Genomic DNA, 23479 nt, shown 5'->3' with positions numbered 1-23479 from the left:
TTGTGACGAATGCTTAAGCAAAAACATCAGGTATGGTGAGAACATCTAGCAAAGGATAAAATAGTCTAACCTAGCAGTCTTCCCCATCCCTGCCACAAGGAAGGAGAGTCAGAATCTATAGAACAAAATAATACACCAATTCAGACCAAGAAGGGCAATTCAGGGAAGAGGCAGGAACACACTGTCAACTTCATGATTAATGTGAAGAAATTGTTTTATAAAGAGCAGAAGAAAACTCAATCAAGGTTAAAATTTCACTGTACAAATTTATTCATTATTAATTTATAAAAAAAGGAAAACAGTAACAGCCTCTCTTTAAAACTTTTTTACATGATGTGAACAAGAAAAAACTGTGGGCAAGATGAAACTATTTAAACCTAAATTTTCATATCTACAAGAGATGGTGAAATAAAATAGATTATCTTTTAATAAAATATAATCTCTTTGCCTCTCTTTCTATACACATATATTTCTTTATACAAATATATATTATGCATTTTAATAGCCCCTTAACTGGTCAACATCCAAATGGCACTTTGCAGCTAGACCGCTTACTCGATGAAAGACAAATATCCCAGAGAATAAATCAGTTGTAGATCTTTCTCATCCAGAACCACATCATTCCCTTCAAGTCTAGCCGCCATTCCTCTTTCACATCAGAACCTCAGAATCTTCTGAGGAATCATCTGCATACAACAGCTGATCATGTAATGTGCTACCCATGGGCAGAGTGCTAGACTGTGACCATGTTGCCCCATTCCTCAAAACTTTGTCCTCCAATAAAACTGTATTCATTTGTTCAGGAGTCACTGATGTGGGAGCAGTCAAAGCAAGAGCTTCCCATTCTTCACTCAATCCATTCAGGATATATCTTTCTTCATTGAGATGATTATCATGTACTTCTACTGTGACCACACTGGAGTCAGGCTTGGGAGAACAAGAGGCGAGGATATAATTGGGATCAATGTCCATGTCCAACTGAGTGAACACAGGGTCCTCTACCATTCCTTCATAATCCTCCAACAGCCGTGTATTGATGTAAATTACATCTGCTTTTTCCTGACCATCAAGCAAACTTTCCAAGAGCTTTTCCAGTCTGAGTTTTAACTCTGAGAAGGTAGGTCGGTCCAAGGGATTAACTCTCCAGCAAGAACACATTACTTCATACCTACAGTTTAAAAAATTATATTAATGTTATCAAACTTTATAGTTTGTTAATATTAGGCTGATCAGTAAAGCCCCCATACAAACTAACTCCCAATATTCTTGTATGTCTCTGGCTTTCCAGTGGTGTGTTCTTTCTCATGCTATTTTCTCCTGCAAGAATGCCACCTTTTCCCTTCTCCCTCTGTTGAAATTCTATTCATTCTTTTTTCTTTTTTTTTTTTTGGTGAGGCAATTGGGGTTAAATGACTTGCCCAGCGTCACACAGCTAGTGTTAAGTGTCTGAATCTGGATTTGAACTCAGGTCCTTCTGAATCCAGGGCCAGTGCTCTATCCACTGGGCCACCTAGCTGCCCTCTATTCATTCTTGAAAGTTCTCTTTGAGAAGCTGAGTGTAGTAGCAGGTAGAGAACAGGCCTTTACTACGGAAAGATCTGGGTTCAAATCCCACCTCTTATACAGAATCAGGATGAAATAATGGTGGGTTCCATCTATTAACTGTGCAGCACACATACACAAATCTGAGAAATAAATGACCAGCAAAGGAGCTGGCCATGTAGTGAGTGCAAGAGAAAAAGATAACTAGATAGCATGTTGCATTGATACTTGCATAATGTTAAAAGGCTAAAAGAAAGGCTGTTAGCTTTTTGGGTAGACTGGCCCTCTAAGAGGATATAGGAGAGGACACAAGCAAGATTTATATAGAATACATGGAATGGATGGGTTGTGATCTGCATCACTGGAAGAGCTACCCACATCAGTGACATAACAAATCCATTGGCATGTGCTAATTATTTACCAGGTGCTTTGAACCTTCACTCTAATACATGTCACTCAACTTACCCACCATCCACCCCCAAACCAACTATTCACGTGCCTTGGGGATTGGAATATTTTGGCATTAAACTATATGCATTTATAAAAATGAGAATTTTTAAATGCTCCTCATTGAGTCCCACCCACATCCACCACAAAGTCTTGCCACCCTAAGCAGCTAACTACCTCCCTAACTTCAAGTTCTGGCTGACTCTGCTAGCCAATTAATAAGCAAACACATATGGACTGTCTACCATGTGCAAAGCACTGCATGTCAATGAAAAAGACAAAGATGACCCAATTGCTAGTCTCAAAGAACTTATAGTATCATCCATAATACTTTCAAGACAATAGCAGAAACATGAGATAATAAAGAGAAGCTGTACTCACAGTTCATCCAAACAGTCATCAGGCTGCTTTAGTCGGTGTCCATGAACGAGATAGTCATAGATCTCATGGTTCTGCACCCCAGGATATGGAGTCATCCCTCGGGTGGCTATTTCCCACATGGTTACTCCAAAGGCCCACTACAATGAAACAACGGCAAATTAGAATGTCATTTCGAGAAAGACTGAATGACTCTTTTCATCAGAAAAGGTCATTTTCCTGTAGTACATGAAGATCATGCACAATGCTGATAATTATGTCTAGGATGTTATGCTCCCACAACATGGAAATAACACGGTGTTACTTTCACCACTCACTAATTTTAATAAAGCTGTTTCAGGGAACTTCGCAAGGAAAAATACAGAAGCAGTTCATCCAGAAACGTTTTGTTTATGGCCTTCTTTCATTGTTATTGTCAACTCCCATCTTCTGATTTTTCTCAGAAAGCTTAATCATATGAAAATGAAGTTGGAGTTGTACTGGTGATGTGGATATAGGCTACTTTCTTTTTTCTTTCTTTCTTTCTTCCTTTCTTTTTTGGGGCAATGAGGGTTAAGTGACTTGCGCAGGGTCACACAGCTAGTAAGTGCCAAGTGTCTGAGGCTGGATTTGAACTCAGGTCCTCCTGAATCCAGCACCAGTGCTTTATCCATTGTGCCACATAGCTGCCCCCACCTTTTTATTTTAAGTGACATATCTAAGTTCATAAAGAGTCAGTGATTGAAGTGAAGAAGTTCGGGTCTCATGAATGCCAGATTATAATACAGGAATGAGGGAATAAATATTAAGTGTCTACTATGTTCTGGTTACTGTACTAAATGCTTTTACAAATATTATTTCATTGGATCATCCGAACAACCCTGAGAATTACACAAATTATCCCCATTTTACAGTTGAGGAAACTGAGGCAGATAGCAGTTATGTGACCACTCAGGCTCACATAGCTAGTAAGTGTCTAAGGTTGGATTTGAACTCAGGTCTTCCTGATTCCACGTTCAGTGCTATCTACTATGCCACTTCACATTTATATAGTGCTTTAGAGTCTGCCAACTCTTTTCCATCTATTATCTCATTTGATCCTCACAATAGTCCTGAGTCTCCAAGAAGTTAGGTGACTTGTTTAGGGTCAAACAACTAGTAAGCGTCAGAGGCAAGATCTGAACCGAATTCTTTCTGACTCCAAGTCCTTGACTTTATGACAAGCTGCCCTCTTTTTCTGTGAACTAAAATATCTAATAGTATCATGAAGGAAAGATCAAAGCACATTCCCAAGTCTTTAATTACTTGAAATAGTAAAAAGAGTCTGCTTGACCTTTCTTTTTTCATACTTATCATTATCATCATTTTGGCTGCTTTTTCAGTAATTCCTACATACCACATCACTTTTGCTTGTGTAGACACGATCTGCAAGACTCTCTATGGCAATCCACTTCACAGGCATCTTGGCTATACGACCTTGACGGTAATAATCACCACTGTAAATTTTCTTAGAGAGACCAAAGTCAGCTACACACACAGTCATATCATCCCGCAACCTAAGGGCAGAAAGTTTCATTTTAATAGCAACAGAGTCAAAATACTAACTTATTTGTATAAAAAACACAGATGATAAATCATGAAGAGCAAGGTGTGAAGGACCTCGTTCTATGACGATTTCACAAATACTGTTTAGGGATGGGTTGGAATGATCCCTGCAATCCTTTCTAACTCTAAGATGCCGCAATTCTATTAAAAACCAGCTCTTAGGGGCAGCTAGATGGCGCAGTGGATAGAGCACCGGCCCTGGATTCAGGAGTACCTGAGTTCAAATCCGGCCTCAGACACTTAACACTTACTAGCTGTGTGACCCTGGGCAAGTCACTTAACCCCAATTGCCCCGCAAAAAAACAAAACCAAAAACAAAAAAACCCAGCTTTTAGACAAAACTTAACCTGTACTGTTTACTCTCTAAACACAAAACATCTATCTTTCCCTGCATACTGATTTTTTCCCCTTCCAACAACCTTTAAAGTGGAATGAATCATCATTTCCTCTCCTGTTGTGACAGAGGAATCATAAAGAAGGATGACAAGTGTAAAAGATGAAGATGGCACTGGATTCTTACATGCAATTTCGGGCAGCTAGGTCTCGATGAAGAAAATGCCTGTTGCTCAGATACTCCATTCCCAATGCAATATCCACCATGAATTTCAGTAGGGTCTGCAGGGGTACATGCTGAGGGAACAAGAAATAAAGAATTAAGAAATATCAAAGATTTGTTTATCATTAAGACACAAGTGAAACACCCCTCTCCCCGAACTTTCATAGTTCTGCCTAAATAAAGGTTAGCATGTGCATCTTTTTTGTGTGTTTTGTTTTGTTTTGTTTTTTTGGCGAAGCAATGAGGGTTAAGTGACTTGCCCAGGGTCACACAGCTAGTAAGTGTTGTAACGATTGGAATAATGTCACCTGCTGGACACTTACTGTTGGAAAGCTCCACCATGAGGAGAAGGCCTCTGAGGGCAAGACCATGCAGCTTTTCTTTGGTGTCAGGAAGTGACGTTTGCTTGTGGGAGGAAGTGGGGGCAAGGCTGGCTCTCTCGCGCTCTTTCCTCAGGACTTGGGTGGAGAAGGGAGCTAGAAATGCTCTCTCCCTTTAATAGATAGATGAATCTAGGCCTTTCTCTTTCTCTTCACCAAATTCTTATTCTCCTTATTCTCCTTAATAAATGCTTATAAGTCTAACTCTTGGGGCAGCTAGATGGCACAGTGGATAGAGCACCGGCCCTGGAGTCAGGAGTACCTGAGTTCAAATCCGGCCTCAGACACTTAACACTTACTAGCTGTGTGACCCTGGGCAAGTCACTTAACCCCAATTGCCTCACTTAAAAAAAAAAGTCTAACTCTTGCTAAAGTTTATACTTTATTGGCGACCACTCATTAACTATTTTAGACAGACTAGCTAGAATTTTAGCCCCTTACAGTGTCAAGTGTCTGAGGCCGGATTTGAACTCAGGTCCTTCTGAATCCAGGGCCGGTACTTTATCCACTGTGCCACCTAGCTGCACCTTGGTGTTTTTTAAAAGTGTGATAACTAGGGTGCAGCTAGGTGGCACAGTGGATAAAGCACCGGCCCTGGATTCAGGACTCCCTGAATTCAAATCTGGCCTCAGACACTTGACACTTAACTAGCTGTGTGACCCTGGGCAAGTCACTTAACCCTCATTGCCCTGCAAAAAAAAAAAAAAAAGTGTGATAACTGAAAGGATAGACTTAATTTCCTTACTAATGAGATCATTCATAAATAAAACTTCTTAAGAAAAACAGAACAACAAACTCAAGATATCTTTGTTTAAAAAAAAAACAACCCAAATGTTTTCATGTCATCATTAAGACATAGTAAATATCCACTTGGTTTTCTTTTTATAAACTAGAAAGGCAAAATAGCATTGTCACTGTGTAACCAAATAGCTAGCAGAAAGAGAATGCGGGTAGAATGCACAATGGAATTCATTATTTGTCCAGTTTGAAGTTCCTGGCTTCCTAGGAATCCTATCTGATGTTCCCTAGTCAGAGAACCTTAACCACATCACTGTTTCCAATTAACTATATGTGTCTGGAAACCACATGACTTTTAGTTTTGCTTTAAAATGTCCTGAAAAATAGAGTCTCTCTCTAACCACAGAGAAAATGGTAAAATGTTGCTACCAGAAACTAGCATTAGGAATCCAAGGGGAAAAAAAGTTAAAACACCTATTATGGGGGGCAGCTAGGTGGCGCAGTGGATAGAGCACCAGCCCTGGAGTCAGGAGTACCTGAGTTCGAATCCGGCCTCAGACACTTAACACTTACTAGCTGTGTGACCCTGGGCAAGTCACTTAACCCCAATTGCCTCACTAAAAAAAAACACCTATTACGTACTAATTTTTAAAAAAAATGGATTAATTTCTATATTCCCAGTATATATCAGGCACTCTAAAAAACATCCAGAAACTTATTTTGAGTCAAGTGACAGCCTGTTGAATAAAAATACTATCTCCAGGTTCTGTGGGTCAAACAAATGAACTTTTCTTTTAGGATTTTTTATATTAAGACATGCTGCCATTATCAAACATTTATAAATACATATTTATAATATATGATTATATGACATGTGATCATACATTTATAACATATGTATATATTATATCATAATTTATATTTATAATACATTGTATATCTATACACACATAAATACAAACACATATATACATACATACACACAAATATATTTATACAGAGTGGGTCAAAAGTCACAAAAGGATCTGATGTTTTAATGACTTTTTGAAAATTATTTTTTCTTTATTTTTCACCATTGATGATTTTATTTTTCATATAATATAAATTCATTTCCTATATATACTGTATATGAGGCTATGGTATGGTATTGTAAATTAAAAACAAAAAATAAAGGAGTTATTAAGTATTTCTGACTTTTCTTGTATTATGCATGTATGTATGTGTGTATGTATGTATGTGTGTGTGTATGTATGTGTGTATGTATATATATGCATATTTCTATGTTCCTAATATATATCAGGCACTCTAAAAACATCCAGAAACTTATTTTCAGTCGTGTGTCGGTGTGTGTGTAATGTCAAGAAAAGTCCTATTCTGCTGCCTCATTGTGGCCTGGAGGTGATCTGGCTTCTGTCTCAAAGACTAGGCCAGTAGAACACAAGCTCTGGCAGGTTTTTAGCACTGTGGAAATATTTCTGAGTATAGTGCCAGGGACAGACTAGGTCTGCTTTCCAATGACTAGCCTTACTAAGTATAGAGAAGATGATTACTAACAGGCTGGCTAGCCACTGGATGATGCATAAGACACAAATATGCTACAATATCAAGTAGTTTCCCCAAACATAGCGACCCACATATGAATAAGTTACTTTGATGCACACACATAAAAGGGTTATTTATTTTCAATCTCCCCCAACCATGCCCACTCCCCAATCCTAATATTATGTTTTACAATTCAGTCTTTTAGCTGTGTTATAGAAATCCCATTAATCAGGGGCTTGGCAAAGATGGAAATCTAAGTTCTCTTCCAGTTCTAAAATGCTATGATTGTCTGTTTCCCTAGAGATAACTACAACTATGATGAATCTCTCATCTTTATAAAACATATGTAAGATTTGTATGGTATGGTTCTTCAGATGCTGATTTAAATAAAACTTTCTACTTAGAAACAGAGGATTTACTGAATTGCCCAAGGGATGACTTGAAGCGAAATGAAATGAATCCATATTAAAAAACATCCAGCCATCCTAGGGTTAATAATGTGTGACCCACATACTCCCTGGGGAGCTTCACTTTCCATGACTTTCCTTTCCATGGAACATGTTTGCTAGTACTTTCCCCACGAAACCAGACTCAGCTGAACGATTTTACTTACTAGCCACACATTGTATCTATTATAAATTACTTTCAATTTTAATCTATTCGCGTGCAACAGGGTTGCTAGAAAATTGCAAACTAATTAGAAATAAATGTCTTTTTCATTTATAGTGGGTAACTTTGGCATTTAATTTCCTAAAGGTTAATTTTGATGATCAGATGTAAACAGCAAAAAAAAAAACCCAAAACAAACAAACCAGAAATTCAGAAAGTGTGTGCTTTCTCTTTATGGCTATGTAATATCTTTTATATCTTACTCTTTACTCACTTAACATCTTTTCAAAGTAATCATAAATGTAGCCTCAAATAATAATAATTCTTGAGAAACTACAAAACAACAATGTTAAGATGTCTACCTTCTAGCAAGAACAAGGGATAACAGAAATACAGCCTGTGTATAACTACTGCACTGTTGTACCTACCCATGGCTAAAAGACCTAAAGGAATGCTTCCAGCAAGATGGAGGAAGAGGGATATTTTACTGTGGGAGGTAACAGAGTATTCTTGTAAAACCACAGATTAGTGCACTACAATACATTTAGAACTTCAAATGCCAACATGGTAAATACCAGGGGCTCAAGTTGCAGCAAATCTAGTGCAAATGCTAGCTGCAAGGACTTTTCAGCCATTTTTCAGTACTATTTGACTTCTCATAATACCATTTTTGTCATGGGTTTGTTTTTTGTTTTTTTGGGGGGGTGGGGTTTTTTGTTTGTTTTTGGCAGAGATACTGGTGCTGTTTGCCATTTCCTTCTCCAGCTCATTTAACAGATGAGGAACTGAGGTAAACAAGGTTAAATGACTTACCCAGGATCACACAGTTAGTATCTGAGGTCAGATCTGAACTCAAGAAGATTAGTCTTTCTGACTCCAGGCCTGGCACTCCTCTGTCCATTGTGCCACCTAGCTGCCCTAGCAAAGACTTAGGAAGGATATTCAAAGAGTCTCAGGGAATGAGAAGGCATGGATGGGTTGCAAACTGTACTGTCAGAGAGATCTTCACACTGATGAAGTTATGAGTTTACTGGGGTTTTGTAGGTTTGTTGTATTTGATACTGCTTGGTTTTCTCCACAACCTACACTTCCTATATTAGCTCAGGAATTTCTAGAATTTCATTCAACTTTGTCTCTTTGTGTCAAAGGACAGAAATGAATCTGATCCTGTTGAATCTGTCCCTATAAATTAGAAAGCAAAGGAAGCTTTAAAAATGTTGTTATATGACTTTTCCAAAGTGGTCTTTTTGTCCTGTACCAATGAGGTCATTGGTTTGAATTACAGAATTCGGCAAGGGAAAAGGACCAATGGCACAAGCCATCCTTATTTGTCAACAATGATGTGCTGGCTTGAGTCTGCCAGACAGTCAGGCTTCAGAACTCCCTTCTAAACTTCCCAGACTCCTTGTTTTCAGTATATGTATGGACAAGAGATGACAGTGATTTAATCATAAGTAAAGAAGACTTTTCTCATCACTTCCTAAGCTAGTCCTATTTTCTGGGTCACAAATATGGGAGGTAGCTAAGATGGTTTTGGAATTTTTCCACATATATGCTCACAGAATTAATTGTGTCAAACACATAGTAGATGTTTGATAAATATTTCTTGATTGATATATTAGAATGAAGGCGACAGGATTTATTGATTATCAGAGAATTTTGTAGTAATATAATAAAACTAGTATCTATTCTACCTTCTCATGCATTAGGACTATCCAAATCAAATTAGCTCTATCCAATTCAACAATCATTTCCTAAGTGCCTTCTCTGGTTAATACCTTGTTCTGGTACCTGGGAATATAAAGACAGAAATGAAAAAAGTCCTTGCCCTAATGGATCTCACATCCTGTAGGCAACTGGAAAGCACAGGTTTCAGAGGAGGGGCATGACATAAGATCATGATTTCAAGTTGGAGGAGACTCCAGAGATTGTCTCCTCTTCATTTTACTGAGATTAAAAACTGAAGCCCAGGGGCAGCTAGGTGGCGCAGTAGATAAAGCACCAACCTTGGATTAAGGAGTACCTGAGTTAAAATCCAGCTTCAGACACTTGACACTAGCCGTGTGACCCTGGGCAAGTCACTTAACCCCCATTGCCCTGCAAAAAAAACCCCAAAAACAAAAAAACAAAAACTGAAGCCCAGAAAGCTTATGATTTAACCAAAGTCACACAAAAAATAATTCACATTTACTTAACAGTTTAGAGTTTATAAAGCTCTTTCCTCACAAAACTCTATGAGTTAGGTTTTATAAGTATTATTATTCCCTCTTTACAGCAAAATTAAATGCCTTGAATAAGGTTACAGAACTAGTAAATTTCATAACCAAGGTTTAAACTCCATCAAGCAATCAATAAACATTTATGAAGAACCTGCTATGTGCTAGTACAATGCTACGGGATAGAGATACAAATACAAAAAATGAAACAAGACCTACTCTCAACAACCTGACTCCGAGTCCAATGCTTTTTTTTTACATCATTCTTCCTTCCTTAGACGTACACTTTTAAAAAAACTGACTTAATCGGTATAGGGAATGCCCAGTTAGGGACCTCTTTCAACCAGTGCCAATCAACACTTTCTTTGGAATTTACAGTCTTAGAAAACTGCCTGACACCCTGAGAATTTAAGTAATTTATTCAGGGCCAACACAACCAGTACATTTGAAAGACAGGACCTGAATCCAAGTCATCCTAATTCCAAGGCTGTCTCTCAATTCACTCTGCCATGTTGCCTCTCCACATCTGTGTATCAGGAAGAGTATTTTAGCTGTGTGAAGGGTAGATTAAAGAAAGGAGGGGCAGCTAGGTGGTGCAGTGGATAAAGCACTAGCTCTGGATTCAGGAGGACCTGAGTTCAAATTCGGCCTCAGACACTTAACACTTAATAGCTGTGTGACTCTGGGCAAGTCACTTAACCCCAATTGCCTCACACACACACACACACACACAAAACAACAAAAAAAAAAAAAGAAAGGAGAAAATGGAAGCTGTAAACCCTTTAAAAGGCTATTACAATGATAAAGCTAAGTGATCAGGCAGGCCCAATCTACAGTGGTAGCCATGTGAGTGAAGAATATAGGACAGATGGTATTTATACTGGTGAAGCAGAAGCTTAAAGCCAACTAGATGAATGAGTAAGGAAGAATGAAGAAGAATCAAAAACAACCCTGGAGTTTCAAGCCTGGGGAAGTGGGATGCAGAGGAACCCAATCATCATCAACAGAAATAGGTAAGAGTGGATTTGGGGGGGATTGGATGATGGACTCACTTTGAGACATGTTGAATTTGGGTTACCAGCAGTACTACACAGATGGATACTTCCAGCAGAAAACTGGAAACGTCAGGTTTGCGTTCAGAAGAATTGACTCTGGGTGTATTATTTTATTTACTCTCCACTTCCTGGAAGGAAGCGCTTTCCTCACAAAAAAACCCAAATCTAGATGGGCCAAAGAACCATGGCTATTAACAAGAGAATGTCACTTGACTAAGAACTTTTCACTTGGTTCCAGTATGCTTTACTTCACAGAAGAAACTCTCAATAATATATATTCATAGGTTCTAGGATCTAGTAGTATTTCCTATATTTATCTAAGGTCTTGTGTGGTTTAAAGATGTAAAATAAATTTTGGGGGAAAATAGAAGAATTATCTCATTAGTCCTGAGGTTATAACCAAGAAAAAAAGAAAGGAATGTGACTTTTCTTGGGAAGATATAAAAGGTAAGAGTTAAGAGTATTAAGTTGACTGTCATTTGCCACTTGCTTGGAGGCACAATGAATAGAGCTCTGAACACAGAATCCAAAAATCCTGAGTTCAAATCCTGCCTCCAACATTTACTACCCTGTGACCAAGGACAAGTCACTTAGTCTCTATTTGCCTCAGTTTCCTCATTTGTAAAATGGAACTAATAATAGTACCTACCTTCCAGGATTGCTGTGAAGATAAAATGTACTAATATTGTAAAGTATTTTGCAAACCTTAAAGCACTATGTAAATCCAGCTATCACCATCATTATCATTATTATTGTTACACTGGCTTAACTGAAGTTTTGAATATATGAAACACTCATCTCAGCCTGGCAAAATACTCTCTTAACCTCAACAGTTAGAAGCAGAGGATAATAAGCTTTCATGACCGCTCATAGAAACTTTCATTAAGTTAAGAAGATGGTGTCTAACAACAGTATCTGAATTTCAGCTTGAAATATAGGAATCAGAGGCTCCTGGCCAGGAATAGAGAGACTATTTTAGGAACTATGTTGTTGGTTAAATGACCATAGATATGATAATTACCTTTGGTCCTGTTTCCAATCTTGAGTAAAGCAGATAAGTATGCAAATCACCATATTTCATGAAGGGTAGAATAACCATTGGCTTTGGAATGCGTTGAGAACTCATTTCTAAACATACACCTATAATTTTAAAAAAAGATGAATTAATATTATAGAACCCACCTTTGTTATACAACCTTAGGAAAAAAAATACTGGAGGAATAATTGCCTGAGTAAAACCATGTTTCCCTGCTAACAATCCCATGAAAGGGCTCACAGGACATAAATTCCATTAGTAGAATAGAAAAAAAGACCATCTGGTGCTTTTGTAAAATTTCCATATTACTGCCATCTATCTATCTATCTATCTAAAATGAATTGATAAACAAGATTGTCATGTAGAGTGCAGGGAATCTTATAGAAATGTACTACTATCAATATAATGATAAATGGCACTTATATAGTGTTAAAAAGTTTGCAAAGCAGTTTATATGCATGATCTCATCTTTATATTCCCAGCATTTAGCATTTTGCCTGGCACATAGTAAATGCTTAAAAGAATGCTTGTCAATTGACTGACACATCAATCCTGTAAGGTATTATTAATCCCCATCTTACAGATGAAGGAACTGAGACTTAGAAAGGTAATTTGTTCATGGTCACATAACTAGCAGGTAACCATTGGAAAGATTTGAACTGAGGACTTCCTGATTCCAAGACAGCATTCAATCTACTATGTCACACTTCTCAACATAAATTAGTATGATGATTGTGTTGCATAATGACATGCAGTTTTCACTGATGTCTTGGTTTCATGTAATCAAAAATTATTAACTGAATGAAAAGTACATCACAAAGGCATGGCTATGAATAAAAGAACATAGGTAGATTGTGCATTATATTGTACCCATGAAATTTAAATGCTACATAAAGGAAAGTCTCGTTGTAAAAACGGTTAGGCTATACCACGATCTCCTAATAAGAAATATTATTAAGGCTCTCTTATAAACACTTTGATATTGCTAAGAGTATGGTAATAAGGTTATGACAAATCAATAATAAAAATAAGTTGCTGTTTCTACAATATATTTACAGTTTACAAGTGGTTTTATATGCATTATTTTAATTTATCCCAACAACCCAATGAGTTAAGTATTACAGAGAAGGAAAGTGGGGACGCTGGAGTGGTTAAGTGACTTGCCCAAGATCACACAGAAAAGAAATTGCAGAGCCAAAATTCAAACTTTGACCTTCAGAATCTGAATTTAGTGCCCTTTCAACTATACTGACTGTTGTCTTTAGTGGGTAACTATTGATAAATAGCAGTTTTTAAGCATGAAACATGATTTGGACATATTTTTAAATGTCCAAATGGAATCAAATACTGTTTCAACAGGTGGAGCTGGTATTTCCAGTCATAGAAAACACTTTTCTCCATTACTTCCTAGCACAGTCTAAAGAAATTCAACAATACAGAAAACTGCCCATGGGGAAGCTGTCAATTCCCAGCTGTTACCACAGAATCATTTTCTCTTGGAGTAGTCATTCTTATACTTTCTGACCCAAATTTCATCTTTTTTTTTTTTTCAGAAAAGAACCCACGCACAAGACAAATTCATTATGTTTTACTAAAAGAGTAAATTGGATGCTTCTGTCTTGTGAAGCCCAAGAACACAGAACAAGGGAGATACAACTAAATGTTTTCAATATGCCTTTGTTTTTAAGGGGATGTCTCTGGCTTCAATAGTCACTTATCTACAGTTTGAATAATTACAAGTTCCTAAAAGTAGTAATTGCTCCAACTCTTAGTGAATTATGTTGTGGATTATTCGTGGCTAAATTTCCATAGTGGGCCAGCTCCTCCCAGTCACCTAGCACAGATCGCCTCTACTGATTTCTCAGATTGTGTGTATTTAGGACACGATCATTAGTTTTCCCACCCATTTAAGGAAGAAAGGTAAATCTTACAAGAGGAAGAGACTCCTAAAGATGAATAATGTGCACTACTTTAGCTGGAAACAATCTGAACTCCTGTCCCTTTCCCTCAACAGGTATAATTTAGATTTGACCATGCTTGGGTAAAGTGGGGGAAAACAGCTTAGTGTGGCTCAAAGAACCCACACTTAAACTCAGAAGATCTGAGTCTGAGCCCCGGTTCTGACAAACCATAGCTCTTTAATCATGGGTACTTAAGCCTCCTTGAGTCTCAGCTCCTCAGCTGTAATGTGGAGATAATAACATTCCCTCTGCCTACCTCACAGAGTTGTGAGAAGAGTGCTCTGTAAACCAAAAAGTAATACAGAAAATATGCACTGTTATAACACTTTCCATCTATTCACTATTTTGTTCCCAAATGCTCTGCTGACAGCATCTGATTTCCTCTCACACTTTTTCTATGGTACATAGGATATGTGCTATTTTGGGGAAAGAGAAAAACCCATAATGTGGAGAAACCATATCCAAGCTGATGATGCAGAACATCAGTGGCAGAATTGGGCCTAGAAGTAAAACCCCCAATCCAGGGTACCCACTTTGGTGCCCAACTGTGCTGATCCTGTGCAGGATGCTGACTTGAAGGTCCAAATTCCATCACCAGCAAAATACGATAAAAGTCCCCAGTAGTAGAAAACTAACCTCTAGCAGTATTAGATTAGTCTATTTTCAGGAGGTGGATGCTTCTTCAGCGTTTCACATAAGAAAACAAACCCTCCAAGGAGGTAGAGTTCAAGACCATTATTACTGTCAGAATAAGATGCAGCAGGAGGGTAAGTGTGCCATAAAGAGACCCGGGAGATCTGAGATAAGCAAAAGAAGAGAGTGAGACACAGAAATACAAGAGTGATCAAAAGCAGAGAACAAAGATATAGATTAATGGGAAGATAATGGTAGTAAGGAAGCCCGAAGCAAGAAAAACTAAGTTTGAGGAACTCAGAGAGTGAGTGAGGAATATACTTAAAACTCATTGTGTCCTATACTGTACACAATACCAATTAATCAATAAACAATTATTAAGCACCTACTATGTGCCAGGTACTGTGCTAAGCTCTAAGGGTTAAAAAAGGGGTAAAAGATAGTCCCTACCCTCAAGGAGTTCACAATCTAAAGGGGGAACACACAAATGATCTGGTCACTGCCTTCAAATATCCACAAAGTAAAGCTCAAGAGAATGTTAGAGGGGAGAAAGCTTTGAGGTTTTGTTAAAATGAAGACCTTCATCTGAGTTTACTTTCAGTGATTCTATTTTAATAGAACTATTTCTTTTTCAGGCCCATTTCTAACATCTGTTCTGCATACCTAGGAGTCTGATGACATTGGGGTGGTCAAAGTCTTTCATGCATGCTGCTTCACTGAGAAATTCTTCTATTTCACTCTGAGAAAAGTTGTCCACTGAAAAAGAGGTGAAAAAGATAAAAGATCAAAGTTTTTAACATAGTTACAGGATGGGGTGGTGAGGGGAAAAGCACTTTTTAACCTGCAAAAATTCATTTTGACTTGTTGCTATTATGTTTTGTCTGTGTTAAAGACGTAATTCAATAAATTCAATGAATATTCGTTGAATGTCTGCTAGATACAGATATAAAAGACAATAACACCCTACTCACAAGAGCCTACCATTTATTTGCAGATGAGAAATATGTAAAAGTACAGAAACTTTTTATTCCACAGACTTTTTTTTCAGGGTCAGAAGGGACCTCAGTGGCCATCTGTTCTAACCTGAAAAAGAATCCCCTTTATAACATATCCCATCTCTGATTGATAAATAAACCCAAAATAAAATGTGATAGATATATAAAAAAGGTAAAATGTTCTGGGAAGCTTCAAGAGAAGAAAGGTCATGTCCTTCTGTCTTTGGGATGGCAAAGAAGGGGGTGGAAATCAGAGAAAACTTCATGGCACACCTAACATTTGAGTAAGGTCTTAAAGGATGGAGAGGATTCCAAAAATTTTGAGTTAAACAAGGGAGTATTTTCTTATTTAGGAGGCCAGAGGCTCAATTTTTTAAAAGCTATCTGTCTTTTTCTTTTCATTTCCAGGAATTAAATCAATTTGGCAGTGGTATTCACAAAGTTGTTATGGCAAACAAATTTTTCAGCAGCTCTGTCTATAGTCTATTACTTCCTTTTACCCACTGCTCCTTCTGCTAACCTCAGTTATACCAAGGGGCAAAAGAATACAGTGGCGTTCCTACAGCCAAATACATGGAGGGTATACTCACAAATCTAAACTAAAAATCATAAAAAGGAAAGGGGAGGGGCAGCTAGGTGGCGCAGTGGATAGTGGCCCCGGAGTCAGGAGGACCTGAGTTCAAATCTGGCCTCAGCCACTTGATACTTACTAGCTGTGTGACCCTGGGCAATTCACTTAACCCCACTTGCCCCACCAAATAAAAAAAAAAAAAAAGGAAAGGGGATATTAATATATGCTTCAGGCCCAGTCCATGTTTATGTGAATGGCCACAATCAGAAACAAATTTTGCTAGTAGTTAATAAAACAAATCACTCCTTTTTATTGTAATAAATTTCCAGGCAATATATAGAGATAGACACAACAGGCTACTCTTACATTCTGGTTTGGATTTTCATGCCCAATTAATACTGGAGGCCTATTTTGAAAGAATCTAATTTACCTTTCCACTCTGATTAAAGATACCACAGAACATTTGCTGTGAATTAATAGAGACAAGAGTGAAGGTTTTAATAGTGGCCCCATTGCAAGAGTCACAACAGATTTAACAGTTTTATTTAATAGTTATTATTAATGTGAAATATTATAACATAATCATGGTACGTAAAAAATATTGAAAGACACAGAAAAAGGTCTCTACTGTGCTGGGTAGATCAAAATGCAGGATTTATGGAAAGACATGGGTAAGAATCATACAGGATAAAAAGGCATGGGTTGGTTTTAATCAGTACAGGGAAACCCATACAAATGTGATCATGGATCCATTGAAGCACTGGAATATTGATCCCAAGATGCTGAAACCATTGATTGACTGGTTAATCCTGGGACTGACTAAGCACCCAAACACTTCTGGCAGGGAAAGGGCCATACCCAGAATTCTTCCCATAAGAAATGTCAGGACTACCTGAAAATTTTTTTCCTCACCTCTCAGTCTTCCCCTCAACAGCAGAACTTCCCCATAACCCTTCTCCCCTCTTCTAAGCAGACTCTTTACTTATGCGATCAGACCAGGAGTGCCTCATCAACTAAGGTTGGATTCCCCATCAAACATATTCCCACAATACATACGACAAAAAAAAATCCCCATACCACAATATTTATATTTATCTAACAGAAACTTACACTTCATGGTTTTTACTGCTACTTTCTGAGATGTTCCATCTTGTTTATTAAGATTTCCTTCCACTACAGACCCAAACTCTCCTAGAAAGCAAAACAAGTTTATATTAACCCTGTGCAAAATGACTCCACAAATACAAGAGACCTAAGAGCATCAAAGTCATTTTTTTGCCAAATTGGTTAAAAGCATTAACACACGCATAGCAGGAAGAGGTTACTACATTAGCCTATACACAGTATATGTCTCATAGGACCATTGGGTTAAGAGCTGGAAAGGACCTTAGAGATCAGTCATTTATTAAGTGCCTACTATGTGCCAGGAACTGTACTAAGCACTGGGAATGCAGAAAGAGGCAAAAGAGAGTTCCTGGGGTAGCTAGGTGGCACAGTAGATAGAGCACCAGCCATGGATTCAGGAGTACCCAAGTTCAAATCTGGCCTCAGACACTTAACACTTACTAGCTGTGTGATCCTGGGCAAGTCACTTAACCCCAATTGCCTCACCAAAAAAAAAACCATAATAAAAAGAGAGTTCCTGCCCTCAAGGAGCTCACATAGTCATCAATTCATTGTCTCCTCATTTTATGGAAATTACAATTTAATACCATTATTTCAGTAAAGGAAGATGCTCAACATCTGATGAATGATCAAGGCAACAACAAGTCCTTTAATCCAATCTAATTTGGACTCTTAGTTTATTAAATATAACTGATCTAAGAAATTAAAAGGGTATTGCAGATGAATGCCATTAAATTAATGATGGCTTACGTCTGGAGTGAAAAGGGATACACCAAGTCCTTCCAAATAATTTATGGTAAATTATTTATCACATAGAATCCTAGAATCCCAGAGCTGAAAGGGATTTTTGAGGTCATCTAGTCTAGCTCGCTGTCTCAACAGATGGATCTCTTCTACTGCTTTAATACTTCCACACAACATCCCTGACAAAATGTCCTCCTTGCTCGAACACATTCCTGAAACATTCCATTCCACTTTCTAACATTTCATAAATTGTCAGGAAGTGCTTTCCTTGACTGAGCCAAAATTGGTCTCTCTATAATTTACCCTCATTCATTCTGAGTTCTCTTCTCGAGTGAAGGATAATATTTCTAATCCTTCCTTCTTGTTGGAAAATCTCTTTCAAATATCTAAAGACATCTGCTGTGTTCTCAACCCACCCAAGTCTTCCCAACCTTCTGCCATTGAAAAATACCCAGTAACTTGTGAAAAAATAATGGGATTTGGCAGTTACTCAAAGGCCCACCTGGAGATTAATCTAAACTGATTGAATTAAGTGAGAGTGATTAACTTTGCTGAGGAGCCTACTTCAAGTTAATTAGATTGTAACCACACCTGGCTGGCCCTTAAGACCACCTTCAAGTCCAGTGAACCAATGGATTTGGAAGACACCTACCAATCAACTTGAAGCAGTATGTAAGGACTGCTTCTGCTGCAGACCTATAAAAAGCTTCAACACTCAGTTTAAGGGAGTTTGTGGTTGAAGCAGGCTGTAGTGGAGGACTTGAGGAAGAGCTCAACCAGACTGGAATTCTAGGCTAAATAGGCCTTTTCTTAACTTTCTGAACTCCACGTGAATACCTGGTATGCTTTAATAATTGCTTAATGCCCAAAGACTGGTGCTAAAGCTTCTAATTTAAGGTGACCACACATTAGATTTTTTAGACATCACAGTTAGATTTTAAACATCACAAATTTCAGCAGACCCCCTTTAAAACAGTTCTAAGCACTCTTATGACAAGTCACCTCCTCTGGATAGGTTTCAGCACGTCCATATCCTTTCTATTAATATGCCAGTTTGGTCCTTACTGGAGTAAGTAGAAAGGCACCAGAAACAACAACAATGCACATTTCTATAGTGCATTAGGATCTAAAAAGAGTTGTCATTTTATAGATAAGGAAACTGAGGGTCTGAGAAGTGACTTGCTAGAAGTGACTGAGGGGCATATAGCTAATCAGTATCTAAGGCAAACTTTGAACCCAGGTTTCCTAATGGAATAATGATGAAATAATATAATGAAACAATAATAATATAAAGAATATATTTTCTAATGAAATAATATATTTAAGGACCAGAAAAATCCATTTAAAACACATGGGTATCTGACTGATGAGTTTCTGGAGACTCACTCTCACAAGGAATAGTTGAGTTTTTCCCTACTGAAAACTACAACATACTGTTTTATGAAGCACCCCACCCCCCAGAGAGCAAATCTTTATGACAAATACTTTCATTAATCCTATTATTTCAAGTAAAAATGAGCTAGAAAATACCCTCAGAGACATTTTATGATTCAAATTCTCTAAAATGATCTTGTGGTAGTTTTCTGCTTTTTAATAATGGCTCCAAATTAGTTACCTTCTCCCAGAATTTTCCCAAGAGTCAGGAGGTTCCGGTCAATCACAACATCTTCCAGTTTATCTTGTAATTCCTCACTGACCCCCAAACTTCTCACTGAAAGAGAAGCACAGAGAGGAGTTAACAAAATGAGGTTTTTTTTCCAACTAATCAGTTCCCTCAAGCATTTATTAAATGCCTACTATGTGCAAAGAACCTGCCAGGGATGAAAAGAAAGGCAAAAGACAGTCTGTACTTTTGAGTTTACAGTCTAATGGAGGAGACAACATGAGAAAATACCTAAATACAAACTAGATACCCATACAGGATAAAATGGAGATAATTAAGAAAGGGAAAGCAGGAGCATTAAAGAGAATGCAGAAAGTCTTTTGAAGACTGATAAGGGCCAAAAGTTTCCATGACACAGACACTGTTACCCAGAGATAAGATCAATGATAGTCATCACAGCAGATTCTGTTACAACCCAAATGACTGGAATGAATTCCTTTAGGGCCCAGATAACCATTGGGAAAGGTTAGTTTCTCAATGTTAACGGCCTAATTGGCCACATGTTGGGCTATAAGCAGGTAGCAGTGAACAAGCTGGGATAAAGAGGAAGCTTTCTTTTTGGCTTCCTTGATTATATGAATCACTTAGTATGACATGAAATAGAATAAAAAAGCATTAATTGTTTACTGTGTGCCAGCACTGTGAATAAACCCTAGGAATGCAAACAGAAATGCAAGATACTCCTTGCTCTCAAAGAGCTGTGTTGTTAGAAAACAGCTACATGGTGAATGGAAAGGCCTGGTGTCTAGCACAATCCTATGGGTATAAATGAAGTATAAGACATGGTCCCTGCCTACAAAGAGCTTGCTTCTGCTGACATAAATATGATACATAAAAAGAGTACTCCATATGTGCTTTCACTACTTATACGGCTTTGCACAAGTAACCTCTTTGAGCCTCAGTTTCCTCAAATAATGAAATAAAGGCGATGGACCAGATAAGTTTTCAGGTCTCTTCTGAAAGTTAGGAAGTACCTAAATGATGCTGTGGATAGAACATTGGGCCTGGAATCAGGAAGACAAGTTCAAATCCAGCCTCAGACACTTACTAGGTGTGTGACCTTGGGCAAGTTATTTAACACCTGCCAGCCTCAGTTTCCTCAATTATAAAATAAGAATCATAACAGCACTCAGCACCCATGGATGCTGTGAAGATCAAATGTGATAATATTTGTAAAGTACTTGGCACAGTGCTTGGCACCTAGGAGATAATAAATGCTTGTTCCCTTCCCTCTAGCTACAAAGCTAAGGTCCTATCACTCCTCCACTCTATCTCTACTATGCACAGGGATCCTGCCATCACCCCAAGGTAACCCACTTCCATGTTCAAGGACTGTGAAACTCCTTTATCTGATCATAATCTTTCTTTCTTTCTTTTTTTTTTTTGGTGAGGCAATTGGGGTTAAGTGACTTGCCCAGGGTCACACAGCTAGTAAGTGTCAAGTGTCTGAGGTCACATTTGAACTCAGGTCCTTCTGAATCTAGGGCCAGTGCTCTATCCACTGTGCTACCTAGCTGCCCCTGATCATAATCTTTTATCTTTCATCTCCCCCATACTCCTCCTAAACCTACTCTTCAACCTCACCCACAATTCAGAATGGTTGAGAATTCTTCAACCTCACCCACAATTGACCCACAATTCCTCTATCCCTCTGTGCTGTCCTAAGCCACCACCTTTGTTTTGGCTACTCTCTCTTCTCTTCCCAATCTCAATTCCTAGTGTGAACCACTTCAACTCTTCCCTACCCTTTCCTTCTCTCAAATCCCATTTCCTTGTTCTGTTGCCAATCTCTCCTTGACAAAATACAACCCTGGATTACCCTCACCATCTGCCTCCTTTGTTCTGCTTCATGTACTTCAGAACAGAACTGAAGGAAATCACAGAACCAGGCCAACTAGATCCTCTACAAATTTGTTAGCAATTTTCAACTGAGCCCCAATGCAGCAAGGAAATCCTATTACTTACTCACTAATTGATTCCTATCTCAACAGAGTGGTTGTTCCAAGCTTTTTCTTCTCTCCTTGAGCTTCCCATGTCACCCCTTTTCTCCCCTCCTCTTCATCTCACACGACCTCCATCACTCTAGTCACTGACAAGGTGATTGTTTTGCTTGTCAAGTCCACCCCCCTACATGTACCCTTCATCCCATTGTCTCCCTTCTTCTTTAGAGATTGCCTCTCCCACAATCTCCACTATTTTTTTTCTAATCTTTAATCTTTTTCCCTTTGCTGTTTCTTTCTCTGCTGCCTACAAACATGACCAGGTCTTGATCATCTTCAAAAAGCTCTCACTTTATCCTAATGTATCCACTATCCATTATCTTATATCTCTTCTCCTTATCTCAGCTTAACCCCTCAGAAAAGCCATCTACACTCAATGCCTCCACTTCTTCTCTTCTCATTTCTTTCTTTCTTTCTTTTTTTTTTTTTTGGTGAGGCAATTGGGGTCAAGTGACTTGCCCAGGGTCACCCAGCTAGTAAGTGTTAAGGGTCCAAGGCCGGATTTGAACTCAGGTCCTCCTGAATCCAGAGCCGGTGCTCTATCCACTGCACCACCTAGCTGCCCCTCTTCTCATTTTTTTCTAAACCCTCAGATACCTAGTTTGCGATATCATCATTCAATTGAAACCGCTCTCTCTAAATTATATAACCTTATCTCAGTCTTTGTACTTCTTGACCTCTCTGTGGTATTTGGCATTGTCAACCACATATTTCTCCTTGATGCTCTCTTCTCTCTAGGCTTTTGTGATATTATTTATTCTCCTCTAGTTATCCTCCTATTTGTCTGACTGCTGCTTCTCAGTCTCCTTTGTTGGATCCTCAGCCTAGTCACACCCACAAATCATGGCTATCCCCCAAGATTCTGTCCTGGGCCCTCTTCTCTTCTCTTCTCCTCTCTTCTCCTTTTATATTATCTCACTTGATGATTTCATTTGCTCCTATCAGTTCAATCATCATCTCTATTTAGATGATTCCTAGATTTATATATCCAGTTCTAATGCCTCTCCTGAGCTCCAGGCTCAAATCACCAAATGCCTTTTAGATATCTTGAACCTGATGTCCAGTAGACATCTCAAACTCAACAAGTCCAAAGCAGAACTTGATTTCTTTCTCCCCAAGCCCTCCTCACTTCTGAACTTTCCCATTTGTTATAATCCTTAAATTCTCACTCTTACTTACTCTATTTATCCAATCTGTTTCCAAGTCTTGTCATTTTTTACACTCACAACATCTCAGGTATCACTTTCTCTCCATTCATTCATACAGATACCACTCTTGGCCCTCATCACTCAATTCCTTGACTATTGCACCAGCTTTCTGGTTGGTCACTCTGCTTCAAGGCCCTCCCCATGCCAATCTATCTTACCAAAGTGATTTTCCTAAAGTGCATATTTGACCATGTTACCCTCCTACTCAGTAAACTCCATTGGCTTCCTATTACCTCTAAGATCAAATACAAAGTCCTCTATTTGACATGTAAAACTCTTACTGACTTGAACCCTTCCCACCTTTCAAGTTCATTACACTTTACTCCCCTCAGAATACTCTACAATCTAGCCACACTGATATTCTAGCTGTTCCTTGAACGTGACACTCTGTCTCCTCACTGCTACCTCTCTCTCTCTCTCTTTTTTTTTTTTGCAGGGCAATGAGGGTTAAGTGACTTGCCCAGGGTCACACAGTTAGTAAGTATCAAGTGTCTGA

The 23479-nt window shown here is 38.3% G+C and overlaps 1 protein-coding gene across 1 annotated transcript in view; it reads right to left on the bottom strand.

Annotated features, from left to right (window-relative positions):
• Positions 1-23479, bottom strand: part of MERTK (MER proto-oncogene, tyrosine kinase) — a 128760-nt gene continuing 105281 nt past the window's right edge. The window contains 9 exon segments of the mRNA XM_043989625.1: positions 1-1168; positions 2371-2507; positions 3743-3902; positions 4472-4581; positions 12069-12187; positions 15341-15433; positions 17354-17434; positions 19728-19819; positions 21845-21847. Of these exon segments, the coding sequence (XP_043845560.1) occupies positions 652-1168; positions 2371-2507; positions 3743-3902; positions 4472-4581; positions 12069-12187; positions 15341-15433; positions 17354-17434; positions 19728-19819; positions 21845-21847 (1312 nt within the window). The 3' untranslated portion in view covers positions 1-651.

Source organism: Dromiciops gliroides, chromosome 2 (genome assembly GCF_019393635.1).
Source record: "Dromiciops gliroides isolate mDroGli1 chromosome 2, mDroGli1.pri, whole genome shotgun sequence".
NCBI classification, from domain to species: Eukaryota; Metazoa; Chordata; class Mammalia; order Microbiotheria; family Microbiotheriidae; genus Dromiciops; species Dromiciops gliroides.
The sequence above is the reverse complement of the archived record's forward strand: the minus strand, read 5'-3'. Positions and strand labels throughout refer to the sequence as shown.